Raw genomic sequence first — 17,409 nt, 5'->3', positions numbered from 1 at the left:
ACCTCCCCCTTTTGAATTAGCTTTGGAATTTCGATTTTGTTTTGTCTAGCGGAAACATTGTTAAGGTTTGAAACTTGGAAAATCGACCTACTCTGTAAAGTACGGACGAATCTTTTTGTACCATAAGACTACAACTGCTTCAATTCTTTCTCTTCATGCCCACAAAGCTTTTAAGTTCGAGAATTTAAATTTTCGGTTCTAACCTTAATTTACATCTCGAGCACGGAACTTCGTATCTTGACGCTAGAATTTTCATCTTCAGCGCTAGACTTTACATTTTCAGTAATGGGCATTAGCCTAAGGGCATACGATACAGTTACAAGGGAGGTAATGACGTTGCTAACGTAAAATGTTATTTTCGGGACGTCAAAATATGACATATCGGGAAAAGATGCACTTTTTGACTGATTTTTATCCTTCAAACTGATTCAATTTGAAAACGAGTGCATGGACCCCTATTTTTTAAAACGACATTTTGTTTCATTTTGCAGGGTGATTATGTGGAATAAATTTTATAAAACTGTAAATAGTACAATTTTGTTAATTTTGATAAATATACAGCAAAAAAAATACGTTTTTTGATACTCAATTCATGACCATTTGATAAATATGAGTTATTTTTGAATAAAAAATGCATAAATTTAGGATACTTATAAAATACAGAAATTACAAATCATTTAACAAAAAACAATTTGTGTTTATCTTTTAAAACAAAAAATTTATGGCTTTCTTTCGAAATGGAAAATACGGCCTCAAATCCGAGTTTTGAGCAAATATACAAAATTTCGACCTCATTTAACTCAAAAAGTAGGACATGAAAGTATATTACATATTTGATTTAATCAGGCAAAAATAGCCTATCGAAATTTTCATCAAACTGTAAATACGGGATCAAAACTGTATTGTATGCCCTTGACCCCAATGATTCTTTATAACGCATTTATGCATTGAACCGTAATTGTGTATTTTTCTGTGTTTTGCACATATTTTAATATTGGTTTTTATTCAATAGCGCTGTGAATTGTCCAACTTCTCAAATTTGTATCTTTCATTTACATAAGTATCTATCAATCTAATATTTGTTTAATTGTTGATATCGACCTGTTGTTTTAATTTCCCGTCACACTCCAAAGCCTCATATTACTTCAAAATGGACGTAAAACCAGAAATGTATCCCGGCTATACAGATGAGGCCCATCCAGAATGCTTTAACACAGAGGCAATGCCACAACAACCGTCGGTAAAGAAACCAGGTCAATTACCGGAATCAATGATCAAACAGTATTTTGAAAAGGTAAGTCACAATATCAATTATTGTATAAGTATGTTTATAACTTATATTCAGTTGATAATCATAGTAGGGTTAAATTGTAGGACAAATAATTCTATTTATACTATTCGTATAAGATAAGATATTTTTATTTCCAATTATGGGCCCCAAAGGGCATAAACATTACAACATCAATAATTTTTTTTCATAATACAATACAAACAATGAGATAAAAAAAAAAGTTAAACGAGAACTATTTAAGTTCTTAAAGAATACGTAGATAAAGAATCTATAGTATGTTGGTTTTTTTTTAATACTAATGCATTTTATTACAAGTGTGGTTGATATAGATAACAAACAAGCAGCCCAAAAAGAAAAAAAAAAAAAAACTAGTATCTCAATTGTTTGTAAAACAATTGAAAGGTCTTTCCTGTAAAAGTGATGTTTTCGTAATGTACCTTGTACGACCTTTCGTTTGATATACGACAAGCATACCTTCTGAAAATTTCCACTTTTAACACTTAATGACCTCATCCGCCTACATTTTTGAGATCGGAATTATGATATAAATAACATAGACTAGATGAGCTTTCATTTGATATGCAACAACTCTATGTTCTAGAAAGTTTCATTTTTGCACTTAATAACACTATCCAACTAATTTTTGGAGGTCTGGATTTGATATTTCCAATGTACACATCATGACCTTTCATTTAATATACAACAACCCTATCTTAAAAGAAATTTTTTTTTTGCACTCAATGACCCCTTCCAACCCATTTTTGGAAGACGTCAATTTTAAATTTGAAATGTACGCTTTGTGTTCTTTCATTTGATATGCGACAACCTTACCATCTGAGAAATTTGAATGTTTGCACTAAATGACCCCACCCGTCCTCCTGGGATGAAAAGTGGGTTTAAAATTTTCATTTTTAAGTAGAGTTTATTTAGACCTTCAATTTGATATATCAGATGACCCCATTTGATAAAGTGCAAAAAATGATGCAATATCAACTATATAAATAGAAGTTATGAAACTTACAAAGTCAATGCAAAACTTGAAAATTTCAAATTGAATTTTTGGCGTTTTTTTCCATGGAATGTTTTTGGTATTTGGTCAAACATAGAACTATGTTAACCTCTTCAATTTCTAAAACATTTCAAGAGGTACGCTCTTGTTGATTCAGAAATACATGCCTCCGCTCGCAAAACTTCAAACTGCATTATCTCTACAGCAACAATAGGTATCTCAAATCTGTTAAATGATAAATGATCTACAGTTAAAGGACAACATTATAGAAAAAGAATTGGGACAATTTCAAAGTTCACCAAGGTCACAATTAATCATCAAATATATGATGCAATACCAAACTTAAGAACCGGAAGTTGTAGAGACATGGGACTAGCACCATTCAACTCAGGACCACTTGACCTTTCAAATATCACAAGGTCAAGGTCATAGTATACTGTGAAGGTCAAGGTGAAATTTCGTCATGACCTGACATTGACCTCAAATTGAAGGTCTTGAATTACTGATCATCTTTGCAGTTTATAGTAGGTTGATATCTGTTACCTTTAAAAAAATATACTCACAATACTATACTTTTAAGAATCATCCCGTTGTAACTTTTGAAAAGACGGTCGGACATTTTTGGGCTTATTGTATAAAATGTAGAGCTCGTCGAGAAAAACATTTTATACGCTGTATGTATCCAGCAAAGTCTTATCGTTTTCCTAATATGTAAGCTTGAAATTGCAGCGCAATTTTTTTTTGCACTTGGTGACCTTTGACTTTTGGTGCATATTAAACGTCATATGAATTTAAGATTATTGGTGAAGGTTCCAAGTCTCTATGACTTCCGGTTCTCGAAATATAATTTTTGAAAAATTATTTTTAATTTTTAAAGGGAAATAACTCCTTATAAGGGTTAGTAACAAATTAATTGTTTATGTTTATAAACATTGCCATCTGTTCAAATACATGCTGTCATTTTCATTTCAATTCTATCTGTAATACTTTTTGAGAAAAATGCAAATAAAAGAAATTGCTTCAAGGGGATATAACTCTCAAAGGGGATGATGAAATCTAATGCAGCCTCATATGGTAATACACCATGATGAGATCTACATATTGTCCAAATAAAGTCATGATATCTTATAACATATTTTGGGGGGACCATGTTGAAAAAAATCAATAAAAGGGAGATTACTTCTAAAGGGGATGGTGAAATCCTACAAAAGTTCATCTGGTAAAAGTTCATGTTGAGGTCTAACGATGGTTCAATTTTGGTATTGATAACTCCAATAGAAGCGGTAGGAGGGCGTGCCAAAAAAATGCTGGAAGAAAAAAAAGAAAAAAAAACATTAGAAAAACAATAAGGTCTTTCCTCGCGTAGAGGAAAGACCTTAAAAAATAGATATCCACATATGTATAGTACACAAAAAGTTGGATCAATTAAATATATAATAATTAGCCAAAAAGAAAGTAGAAATTAAACATGTCCATGACTCATCTATATCACAACAAATATTTCATGCTAGATTTGAACAATGTTGAAGGAAATAAGGAAAAAAGAGATACAAACATGTCCGAGAAATGGGTTGTGGTCGTGTTGAATGAATGATTTGCCTTCTTGTTAACTTTTTCCTATTTAGTAAAAATAAAATGCGTCCTTTTGCATTGTTTTCTGTTTAAGATAATTTAGTGGGACACATGTCGCAATGATGTACTCTAGAATGATATGTTAATCCGACCCGACTCTGTTTAGTTTTATATGACGTTTTTACATATGAAACTCAATTCGTTAATGTACATTGCAAAATATTTAACACACACGCAAGTCTTTTCCATTTTATAGCTTTCTGATTTAATGTTTCAGACTTACACAAATGGTACATGCTATTTGAAATTTTTGTAAGGTCGTTTAAACATTTAGGATTTTGAAAATTACAATTTACAATTCAGTACTTTTTTTAATTCTTTGTTCAGACCAAATAGCTCATGTAGGTATAAACTTAGTGAAAAAAATCCTATTTTAAGATTGAAGGGACAATATAAAGAAAAGTGCATTTACAAAGATCCAAAACAGTTATTTTTGGCAAACAACTTCTTTGGAAACGTATAATTTGAGAATAAAAAAAGATCTTAGTTTCTTGACAAAACAATTCCATATTAAATCAGACTAATTAGGTTCGATAAAGATGTGGCGTAAACATGAGCGAGAACAACACAACAAGAACAAAATTTTATATGATGATGTTAATATAACCTCCAGTGGCAAATGTTACATGTATATAAGGACGATGACATGCTTATGTAATATGAACCCAGCTTTATACGAGAACGGAATTTTAAAGGGTAAGATAACAAGGTACTAGTCCGCTGGGAAACTTGTCCCTATACTCGAACATATTTTCTGATCCGAGCTTTTCAGCTTTTCGTGCTTAGCGGGAAAGCAAAATTACCAATTTTCAAGATTTAAGATTGGACCTGTCGTTCATAAAATCTACGACCTCCCACATTCGGGGCAAGCATCGGTAACACGATTGTTGTAACTGTTTGATCTAGCTAGCACTGCTTATACGAGCGAAGCGACAAAGACCCTGTTCACACTAGGACATTTTAATCGATTTAAACTAGACCGGTTCACTTTAGATCGGTTTAAGGTCTAATGTGGACGCTTTGAATCGATCTTCAATCGGTTTAAACTAAAACACCAAAAGAGGTAGTTTAGTTTGAATCGATCTAAAGTAAACCGATCTTACTTTAAATGTAAACGCAGAGATCCGTTTAATCTAGTACGATTAAATCGAAAATAACGTATGCGCATGTATAGGGGCATAACTATCTCAGAGATCCGTTGTTTAATCCATATTTCTCTGTTAAAAGACCTTTAAAACAAACTGAAAACATATTGTCTTCACCGTAGCATAGATTTGGTTTCGTGATGCTAAATCTTTATTTCTCTGTGTTTTTGTGATATTATTTTTTTATATTTTCGTCGTTATTCGTTTGGTTATGGTCGACTTATGGTGTTTTGGTTGTCCTATTTTCTTTATGTCCTCTTTTTGTATGTTAAAGTACAATTAAACATATACATGCTTCAATGTTGCAATTAATACGAACATTTTAAAAGTATAAACAGCTATACTTTCATTTTAACATTCCTAAACCACCCAGGGTATATTTTTTTTATTAAAAGTACACGGATGTCTGTGAACTCAAAATTTAGATTTAATACTCATTAAACAATATTTCTTTGGAAACAAATTAGATTTGTGTTATTAAATACTATATTATATCACATCATTCTGGACTTAAATCCTCTTTCGACTGATGATTTGTTTTTTTTTGCAATTAGTCAATAGCTTGCTTGTTTCAGTATATGTGAATGGTATAACCATCAATTTATTCTTTTCTAAAGGGTTACGTCATTGTAGAGGATTTCTTTAAACCAGAGGAACTTGAGCCCTGTAAACGTGACATAGAAAAACTGGTGGACGAAGTGGCACAAAAACTGTACACGGCTGGTAAAATAAAAGGTCAGTAAGAGGGAATGGTTACTGAGTCACGTGACTGCATAACGTTTTCTTTTTTTCACCCATTTATTTTTATGTTAATATTTATAGTTATTTTTCAAACTTTGGAATATAAAGGTTCTAGTTAGAAACTGTAATAATTACCTTAGACAGAGTATCAGAATTCGATTTATGACATTTAGATTACTTTAGAATGAAGACTGTTCTATTTGACCAGGCACTTGGCTAATTTTAAGAAAATATTCGCTAAATTATAATAAGGAATATTAGACGTCTAAAACGTTTTAGTTAGTGAATTTTAACAAAGTATATTTTCTCTGTCAGTATCTTCATTTTTGTATGCTATACTAAATATGTCCTTGTATCTTTGTATAAATGCAACAAACGTTCACGTGCTGATTCATTACTTTTCCATGTTATTGGGGAAGGGTGTTGAGCACAAACAACCCTTTACATTCAGTATGTGCCTGTACCAAGTTCGCAGTTTTCATTTGTTTCCTGTCTGTCATATTTGTTTTAAGCATAAGTAGTCACGTTGATTTTTTCTTCACATGTTGTCATCCTACATGATGGCGGATGCCTTTTATAGCATAGTTTACATCTCATTGTTGATACCCATTCGGCCCCACCTATAGTTGTTAATATCGTTCTCATTGGCATTGATACTAAATCCTATTTTCATATGTTGTGGTCGTATATCAAGTTCACATTTTTTTTAATTTTACTATTTTAAGCAAAATCATCTATACTATTTAAAATCAAGGGATAATTACAAAAGTAATGATAGTGCAAAGCAATAACACTGTATTGCCATGTATCTGTATTTCCACTGCTGTAAATGGATGGGTATGTCACAGATTCCTTTCGTCCATTGTGTGACGAGTTTGTCTGCGCATGAAGTAGTCGCGCTCGCTGAGGAGTGCGGATTTAAACGCCTCGGTTGTAGTGACGCACACTACTGAGTCGGACCTCCAGATTGTTTCAATCTACTGCAGTGCACACAAAAACAGAGTTTTTGAACTGGTCAGTCTTACTGTTTGGAACTGTGACCGCTTGTTTGTCGTTACGGACTTGTTGGTCTATAATGTTTTTGACGATACAGTTGTTAAAGGTTGTTGCTCTAATTTGTCTTTTTGGTCTGTGGAATTTAATAAGGTCGTCCGGGGGGAGCGCTGGTATATTTCCCTCGATCACTTTGAAAAAAAAGCAATCAATGGTCTTATAATTGTAGTGACGGAAGCTGAAGTTAGAGTCCTTATAGTGATAAATCTAGCCCCTCTCTATTGTATGGATTCCAATCTATCGATGTCTTTTTGCGTATTTGGGTCCATAATTGATCTTATAAGTGCCAGATATGCTGTTTTACGGCTTTCACTAGGGAAGTGTTGTAGGGTTCTTCTAAAGAAACCTAGCGTGCAACTGGTTTTGTTGCATGTATTTGTTATCTGTTTCTTCCATTTTAGGTTTTCCTGTACTTGTAAACCAATATATGGGTTGGATTGCACTTGCTCTAGCGTGTGGTTGTTGATGTTGTAGAATAGCTGACTTTTACTTTTTAAACTTAGCATATAGCATTTTTTTACGTTGAAGCACATACCCTAGTCGTCAGCCCATTTTTCTAGTGATTTGAGGTCCTCTTGTTGTTTGTTGTGGTCATTTTGGTTTTTGATTTCCCTGTACAGCAAACAGTCGTCTGGAAATAGTCGGACTGATGATTTTACTACATCTGGTAGATCACTTATGTGACACAAAAGGAGGATGGTTCCTAGTACCGTTCATAGGGGACTCCGGATTCAACTGAAGCATTAGTCGAGTGTTTTTCCTCCAGTTGTATTTCACATTTCTTTCAATTAGTAATAAAGTTAGCCATTTGTTGGTATTTCCTTTAATTCAATATTAATTTATTCTGTGCAGGAGCCAATCATGAGGCACAATGTCGAATACCTTTGAAAAATCCAGAATCGTAGCCTGTCACTACATTCTGGTACAGGATTGTGTAAATCTTCGCCAACGTCGCCAACATTTACGAAATTATTAATATCCACCAACGTCGCCAACATCGCCAACATTTACGAAATTATTAATATCCACCAACGTCGCCAACGTCGCCAACATTTACGAACTCATTACTGTTCGCCAACGTCGCCAACATTTACGAACTCATTACTGTTCGCCAACGTCGCCAACATTTACGAACTCATTACTGTTCGCCAACGTCGCCAACGTGTGAGACAGGCCTATAATTTTCTGCCGAATGTCTGCCCCTCCTTGAAGATGCTAGAGATGTTGGCATTTTTCCACACCTCTTGTAGAGTACCACTGTCTAAGTATAGCTGGAATATTGATGAAGTTATCGGTGCCAGCTGTTCGGCGCAATGTTTCAATACTCTAATCGGTACATTGCCTGGACCAGATGCTTTGGATCGGTTGATATTTTGTAAAAGCTTTTTTCAACCTTCTGTTCTGATGGAATTTGATGTAAGGAGTCTTTTAACCTGATGTTTGTGTTGTTCTTTCTATTGTGAAGACAAATTCAAATTGCTCCTGTCCTTGATTCTTTAGTGGTGCAAACCCTATTTAATCCTGCTTCCTTTATTTAACGTATTTCAAAAACGGTTTTGTGTTTTTTTTTATTCATTCCTTCAATGATGACGTTGTTAATGTAATTATGATCTATACTTTCCTGATTTCTCTTATGCATGTTTTTTTTTAGTTTTTTGTTGTTATAATGGAGGTAATTTGCCCATGATTTTTATCTTTTGGCTTGGTTATACAGGTTTTGGTTATTCTTTAGAATTTTCTTGATTTTGTGGGTTATCCATGGCAGTCTATTGTTGCACTTGACTATTTATGGTGGTATGTTTTTGTCACAGTCTTGGCTGGCGAATACAGGTGTTTCTTAAATATCAACTATGCTTACGGTGACCTATAGTTGTTAATGTCTGTGTCATGTTGGTCTCTTGTGGACAGTTGTCTCATTGGCAATCATACCACATCTTCTTTTTTATATATTCGTTGACATTTTGGTTGATTTGGATGGTATATTTTATTTTTGAATCTATATCTTTATTCACTTCTTCCTAGTTTGCTCTTTCTCAGTTGTAGACTTTTTCCGAGGTATAATAGATTTCTTGTAGTAAGGTTTGATGTCTGTATCAGTTATGATGATTTCATGATCAGAAATACCTGGTATGTTTGTTGATGTTTTCATTAGTGACAAGATTGTTGTAAATACAAGGTCCAGCAGTTTGTTTTCCTTTGTTGGTTTCTCGTAGAATTTTGTAGGACCGAATTGGGTTCTAATGTTTTTGAGCTGTTTTTGAGCTGTTTTTTAACATCTGGATGTAATGAAGGACGCCTCCGGGTGCGGGAATTTCTCGCTACATTGAAGACTTGTTGGTGACCTTCTGCTGTTGTTTTTTTCTATGGTCGGGTTGTTGTCTCTTTGGCATATTCCCCATTTCCATTCTCAATTTTACTGATTGTGACAATGAATAAAAACAATATATATTGAACAAAAAAAAATTATATTTCAATTGATAATAAATCAACACATTCAAAAGTGAGACTTAAAAGATATCTTTTTAGTTGCGGACTACAATTCATTTCAACATGCTATCTTTTTATATAGAATTTTATTCAACTTTGTAAAAGTAGATGTGAATATGATTTTAGGCTTATTTAAAGACTATGGATTTTATGAAAGATTGACAAAGTTGGAGGCGGAATTTCCAGGGTCAACAGTTCTAATACTGAAACAAGGTTATATGCCAAAGGTACAATAAGGGGAATAACTTCTATAGTATGAATTAGAATAACATCATAGTCAAAGGTGTAGTAGTTAGTGCATCGGACTACTAACACAAAGGTCCCAAGTTCGATCCCCGTTACGGGGAGTAAATTTCAGGGATTGAATTTTCGGCTCTCCCTTGATACCCACATATTCGACTATGGTTTTGAAGATTTATGATAGTCCGTCCGAAGGGGACGATAAATGGCTGAACCGTGTTAAGAGAGAGCAATATCTCTTGCACGTAAAAGACACCCTTGTATATTTCGAAAAAGAGCAGTATAATGCCGCTACAATGTAGCACTCAAAGAGCGGAAAGGGATTGGTGTATTAAAGTTGTAATAAATTGTTTCCCAATCCATTATAAATAAATATATTAAAACTAAAGGAGTTTGGATCATAAATCCATGTTATCGTTTTCAATGTACGATGACGGTTTTTAAAGATTTTTTTTGTGTGGAAAATACGAGTAGAAAAACTGCACGTATAAACTACGGTCATAGTAAGCAATGATTGTATGGGTAAGAGTAAGAGCAAGTTAAAAAAAAAAGATTAAATATAAAATATTTTCCATAAAGAATCTTAAACACCAAAAAAATATAAGAAAAAGGAGCGCCTATGATGATCAGCGGCAACTGTTACAATTAATATTTGCATTTATTAATATTTTGTTCGAATGAAATATAATGCTTTAAATTGAATTGTAGGCATTTCAACAGCTATGGTCAAACGAACGTTTACTAAATGTAGTAGAACAACTAATTGGTCCAGATATTGTAGGCCATCCAGTGTGGAACCTACGGTCCAAAGTACCTAAAAATGAAGCCACTATAGTTCCATGGCACCAAGGTATTTATGGTTTATTCAAACTAACATGCCATTATATGTTTTCTTTGAACATGCACGAAGAATGATTGATTGTCTGAATTAAATGTTAATGTGTTGGAAAAGTTTGATACATTTGTACATGCCTATACTAGTAATGTCATAATGTATATTTGCATTTGTATATATCATGTGTGATAAATGTAGCTGTACAACTAATCTGTTCCATTCACTTTGTCATGCGTGTTCACATTGGGTCCTGTGTGAACTAAATAATAAATTTCATTTCTAATAAAAAATGTTTTTTCAACAATCGTAATTGAACACCACAAACAAAAATAACAAAAATCTGACTAAACTAAAAGAAGATAAAAATCCAAGTAATTATAAAAAAATGATCTACAATGGTACTCTTCTCAGTATAGCTAAAAAGCGCAAATTTACAGATTGATAGTAGAAATATTGTATTATTTAAGAATTGAATGCATCTTTTTGTAACTTCATTGGGTGTAAAAGCGTTGACCGAAGGACATTTTGTAAAACATGTACGCACGGTCAACGCTTTTACAACTCTATGAAGTTACATTTTTTAGCTAGGATCATGAAAACACGATTTTTATCAAGTTTTTATTTAATTTACCTGTGCACTTTATTGTGGGACCTCGTGTCATCATAATTGATAAATTGTAATGTGTAATGAAGTTGATTAAGGAAAAACGCGAGATTGCATTGTAGCCAATCAGAATAACGTATTATAATGAAACATAAATCTAATGTAATTATTCTATATTGAAGATGCAGGATACCTCGACAACGATTCGTACAAAGTTATGCAGCCAACAGCATGGATTCCATTAATAGATGCAAATGAAAAAAATGGATGCTTGCAGGTAAAGTCAGTTTTCGTTCATTATAAAGATAATAGGATCTTTAAAAAAAGTTCAATTTATTCAAAGTTTATTTCCCGGAGATAAAATTATTTGAACTGAGACATTTCATTATTTGTATACATTTGTTGAAATGTATGGCCATTTCTCTTTTATTTGACTCTTTTGAAATTAACAAGCATTTTAATCAGTTAAAATTGGAACTTCTCCAATTTAGCTGAACCCAAAAGTTAAGAATTCAAATAAAAGGGAGACGTATACGTCAATGAGGGCAATATATAGTCTTCACCAATAAATAGATGTCTATTAAATATTTCAAGCTCTATATGGTCACGAGTTTATGAAAGTTGGCCCTTTTATGAATGTTTACAGATTGCATCAAGAGGTCACAAAACTGGCAAAATAGGTCAACATCAATGTTGTTGGGGAGGAACATGGTATGTTATGTTAGAGGAGGAGGAGATGAAAAATAAACTAGGTAATAAATCTAATTAAAGAGGTATGCACAAATGTACGTCAAAGGCTTGTCTAATTGTCATGTGAAATACATATAAAGTAAACAAGGGTGTAAGCACAGAAAAAACAATAACAGTATATATTGCTTTATGCTAACAGTGTCTGTCTACTCTTTACATGCTGGCTGTATTGTATAGTCATAAGGGGTTGATTTTTGAAGTTTAGTCTTCCTCACTAAACTTGTTTGGAATATTAATACTTTGTCATTTATTACCAATAATTCCATCCTTTCCACCCAAGTCCTATTAATTGTAGAACCTTCGTATTTAATGTATTTTATTCATTTGTCCTAAGATATTTGCCACTAAATAGCATTTAGTAACATCAATCAATTAATCGATCTTATACAATTAACATTGTATTTATATCATGCAAATGGTGTACCGTCTTCCGAGCGCCACTTTTGACAATTCTGTGCAAACAAATCCCACATTGCTTCATTATAATAACCATTTATTATAAGTGATTTTTCGCGAGAAAATTGCTATATATATTGCAAATATTTGTATTACTGTTATCTGCTCTTTGTTCAGGTTGTTGTCTCTTTGACACATTCCCCATTTCCATTTTCACTGGCAATTTTATTACGTTTGATGTCTGCTTTGGACATTTCTTATTCCCGATATATATAGTTTGTTTCATTTTTCTACTTATTATTTGTCATTTGACTACTTATTATTTGTCATTTGACTATGTAAAGCTTTCTTTCTTCGATAAATTTCTCAAGAATCCTAATGTAATGACCAGTTTGTTTATGTTAATGCTAAGTTTATACAATCTTGTTTGCCATCAATAATTTATCGGGTACCGTACTACCGTGCATATGTCTATTTAAAGACACATTTAATTGTTAACGATTGATATCGAAGAGCTTTTCTAAAGATGAAGCTATTAAGTCGTTAAAGGCATATACAACAGCTCAGTGTCAAGATGGATACTATGACAGGGATAAATTAAAAGGAAAAGCTTATTTGGTAAATTGTTTTTCTTGACATTTTAGAAGATTGTCTCATACATGTTCGCCCAGACTGCTTTAATAAACGGATAACTGCTTTACCTTTATCTTGTATATATAAGTGCCACTGGTAGTGGTCTAAATAGAATTGTATCACATATGTATTTTATGTTTTATAAAATTCAAAGAAAAATATGAAAAGACGAAATGAACACTTACAAAACAAAATATCTTGATCACATCGCACATGAAGGGCAGAATTTTGTTAATTATAATAAACCCAACCTGAAATTGATTTAGACGTATACACAATTAGTATTTTTATTTACAGAAATTGATATAAACAAAGACCTGGATGTTTGTCCTGTGCCTTATGGTGGTATGGTACTCTTCAACAATGTTATTCCCCACAGAAGGTATGCTGATTAGATATAAGATGTGGTATCAGTGCGAATGGGACAACTCCTCCATCCAAGTCACAATTTAAAAATTAAACCAAATAAAGGCCTTCAACACCATAACTGCTATGTGTAGGGCTTCTAAGCATAGACTTAGACTGCTGCAGAATAGAAATATATTATATTTGCATACTATTGTCGAAGAAAGTTAAGGTGGTGTAAACTCTGTTGGACAACAACCAAATAAAACATGGTAGTCAAATAAAATTGTGAAGGGAAACTGGAAATATGTCAAAGAGACCACAACCCGACCAAATGGCAGAAAATAGCCTAAGGCAACCTATTGATCTTCAACGCAGAAAATCACGCACCTGGAGGCGGGCTTCAGCCAGCAGTTACACAAATTGTGTACTAGATCAGTGAAAACTCCAAAATATATAAATGAACTAAAATTTAAAAAAAAACATAAAATTACAAGACTAACAACGGCCTGTTTTGTTATGGGAATATGGAGAGAGAGAGAAAACATGCGTTTAATCCTAATTATAAAAAGAACCAAAATGTGTATAGTTGAAAATTATCATGATTTCACGATGTTGTTAAATCTGCATGCTTGAAGTACATCTTTTTAAACAGAATATCGGTGTATACCTTATCATTCTGAAATCTTAAATAATCCTTCCATATATTAATTTGAAGTCCAGAAATTATTACATGAGTGCAAGATAACTTAAACAAGTCTTCTTATTTAACATAACCTTGAACTAATTAAGTAATTATATCCTTATTAAAAGGGGAAAATGAGTGAGTTTGCTTCATGCTTTAAAGTATGGTTAAGGTCAAAAATACATGCCGATCATACTGTATGTATTTAGTTTAGCATAAAGTAAGAGTTTAGAAATATAATGCCATTATAGTTTGCCAAATGTTTCAAAAGACATACGATGGAGTTTGGATCTACGATGGCAGAGACCGACAGAACCATTTGGATTCTACAATTTGAAAGATGGAGTTTTGATGCGGTCGTCAAAGGATCCTAATCTTGAAATTGATTGGGAGAAATTTAATAACGTTGATCGACATCAGGAACAACGTAAAGCTATGGATGTGAGTAAACTATCTGAAACAAGGATAACTTCGTTCTTTCTTGACAATTTCTTTGATACAGTATTCTGTCTCCTAACCATGTACTTAACAATTGCATTGCATGTGAAGCTGTTTAATGGGTCAATCGTTTATGGGAACGCTAAGAGCCTATTAATTCGAAAAGTGAAAGTAATAAGTAAAAACTTTTAAGTCATATTTCAAAATATGGTCGTCCTAAATGTGAGATATCATGTCATAGACAATACACCATTTGAATGATAATACTTAAAAACATAAATACTAGTAGACAGAATGTCTTGAAAAAAAAGTAAAATCACAAAAATACTGAACCCCGGGGACAAAAATCAATACTAATAGACAGAATGTCTTGGAAAAAAAAGTGAAATCACAAAAATACTGAACCCCGAGGAAAATCCAATCGGAAAGTCCATAATCACATGGCAAAATCAAATGACAAAACACATCAAAAAACGAATGGACAAGAACTGTCATATTCCTGACTTGGTACAGGCATTTTCAAATGTAGAAAATGGTGGATTGAACCTGGTTTTACAGCGGTAAACCTCTCACTTGAACGACAGTTGCATAAAATTTTATAATATTGACAATGATGCGTGAACAAAACAAAAAGACACAATAGGTAAAAATGTCAAAAATAATGGTAAAAAGTCTTAAAATTCTAAGTCTAAAACGATCTATTGAATGATAGATGTTAACGTCAAGTGGCAGATTTAGAACGATCGATGTAATTGAGATGACGGTCTTTGTATTTTTTTTAACATAAATGTTTATTTTTCTAACTTGGTACCGTGACCAGGCAATTATTGGTTGCCTTGATAAGAGTTTATTCAAACTTCTATCAATTTAAGATGTTGATCAATAAACTGACACTGCTAAACTGAAAGATGTTTTAATTGGAATAATATTTAATTTCCTAAATACTGAAATGTGGAAGTAGACCATTAATTCGATTTAAAACCACTGATTAGTAAGCAAAGAAAACTATTTGGTTCAATAAATTAATGAAAAGACGCAGATTATAAAGCCTTGAGAGAAAATGAATGTTTTTCCTTTGTCCTTTTAACTTAAAAAATTACTTTTCTGACTCAAGTATATTTTAGTTAAATATTTCGAAAACCAAGATGTCCGCAGCCACTACACCATTTCAATTTCAAATATTTTCATCCACGTGGAATCACTTGTAATACATGTATATCTAAATTGTTAATAAAAGATCAAAATTGTTAACAGGTAGAACCGGCAGAAGAAAGCGAATTTGATTTGACAATGCCAGGACCATGGATGAAAAAATGGGAAATGGTTCACATGAATATGCATACTGACAGACAAAAGGAATTAGATACAAAAGCATAAAAAATAAATACTCCTAAAAAAGATACCAGACGCTTGTACGATGGATTACAGCAATGTAATTCCTGTTGAATATTGCAGATCATTATTCATTTAATCAAATCTCTGTTGAATGACACATTTTTTTTTGTTTCCCTTGTACAAATTGTAATTCAAATTTCCATTTTTCCAATTTTTAAGCATACGATTAATAGAAAAACAAAGTATATTGGGTATATAACTATGGCATAAATTCTGTACAAAATTAATTCGGGTAGACTTTGTACGATGTAACACCACCAAATCAAGCCCGGTCAAAGTTTTGCCAAAAACAGCTAAGGTAATCTATTCCTGTGGTAGTAAAGCCTTAGTTTTTACAAAAATTCAAAAACTTTTGATTTATACTTATGAACATATCAATGATAATTCAGGTCAACACAGAAGTGATGACTACTGGGCTGGTGATACCCTCGGGGAATTAAAACTCCACCAACAGTGGTATCGACCGAGTGATTGTAAATAAACTCATCATAGATACCAGGATTGAAATTTTATATTCGCGCCAGACGCGCGTTTCGTCTACAAAAGACTCATCAGTGATAACTTTGAATTTTACAAAAATGAATGAATAAATCTAATAAGTGGGCATCTATTGACTGTTCCTCAGATTTGATCCTTTCATTCTATCTTTAGCAATATTTGCAATGTTGGTCCTATTACAGGATCATAATAGAGAAATTGTAAAGTAGAATCTCTAAAAAAAAATATTTAGAAGATTATATGTGATTACTATTGGCCCATTAACTGCTTTTAGAGAAGTGATTTTTTTTTATTTATGCAGGACAACGGACACAAATTAAGGAAAAGGCTCATGGTGGCCTTTTTTTCAGGTTAGCCTTAAATGAATAGGACGGCTACGACAGGAGTGAACAGTTTTTGGGTACAGATTAAATACCTCATTCATCTACTAGTTGTTTATAATTCATATGTATAACTCTTTTGTTTGTACATGTGTAATGTATACATTAAACAGTCATCAATTATTGTAAATATAAATACAAAAGAAATCGTGTTTATAGCCAACTTTTTCTTACTTGTATGTTCGATTACTTTACAGGTTGATAATATAAATTGTTAAAAGTCAGAATGTTAACATTTAGATGACTAGTTGAGCTATGTCTGTTTTGGGGTATCTGTCTAATTGAAGAATGTACCCAACATCACTTTTCATTCATGTGTATGTCTTTCAATAAGTAGTATACAATTGTAACATAGATTTTGTTGTCATTCTAAAAAAGAAGCAATATGACCTAATTGTTCTTTGAAAAATGTGCAGTATCACTCTTACCCCAACGTGAAAGGCAGCTTTCATATCGTATATGAGTCATCTTTGCTAGCCAATGGGTAATCTCCTGTTTCACAGAAAGCTAAACCGGGTCGCAACCCTTGCCTAGCGAAGATGCGTTTATATCAATAAGGTGAACAATTGGAAGAAGAAAGTCAGTGCATGAAGAGATCAGTTTTATATACGATGTATGCGTGATACAAATGACCTTTGTTTTGAGTTCTGCGAATATCATCGCTAACTAAACAATTAACAGACTGAAGTACACAAGTTTTAAGCAGTCAACGTTACACATTCGCTGGCGAGACGCATGATTCCACCGGCCACAGGACCATTTACGAAATTTTAATGATATTATTTACTGGCTGTAGGAAGCCTTTATTCAATGAGGTGGCATTTATATATCAGTCTATAAATAAAATCAATA

At 32.8% G+C, this 17,409-nt stretch overlaps 1 protein-coding gene across 1 annotated transcript; it reads left to right on the top strand.

Annotated features, from left to right (window-relative positions):
* The first annotated feature begins 1,029 nt into the window (after positions 1-1,029).
* On the top strand, positions 1,030-15,731 carry LOC143062913 (putative alpha-ketoglutarate-dependent hypophosphite dioxygenase). The gene is made up of 9 exons (XM_076234739.1): positions 1,030-1,294; positions 5,695-5,812; positions 9,485-9,585; positions 10,307-10,448; positions 11,220-11,314; positions 11,684-11,789; positions 13,114-13,198; positions 14,098-14,287; positions 15,539-15,731. The coding sequence occupies exons 1-9, from the start codon at positions 1,151-1,153 to the stop codon at positions 15,659-15,661; spliced, it is 1,104 nt and encodes a 367-aa protein (XP_076090854.1). The 5' UTR covers positions 1,030-1,150; the 3' UTR covers positions 15,662-15,731.
* The last annotated feature ends 1,678 nt before the right edge of the window (positions 15,732-17,409 follow it).

Source organism: Mytilus galloprovincialis, chromosome 2 (assembly GCF_965363235.1).
Source record: "Mytilus galloprovincialis chromosome 2, xbMytGall1.hap1.1, whole genome shotgun sequence".
Lineage (NCBI taxonomy): Eukaryota > Metazoa > Mollusca > Bivalvia > Mytilida > Mytilidae > Mytilus > Mytilus galloprovincialis.
Note: the sequence above shows the minus strand (reverse complement) of the source record. Positions and strands in the feature narration are given on the sequence as shown.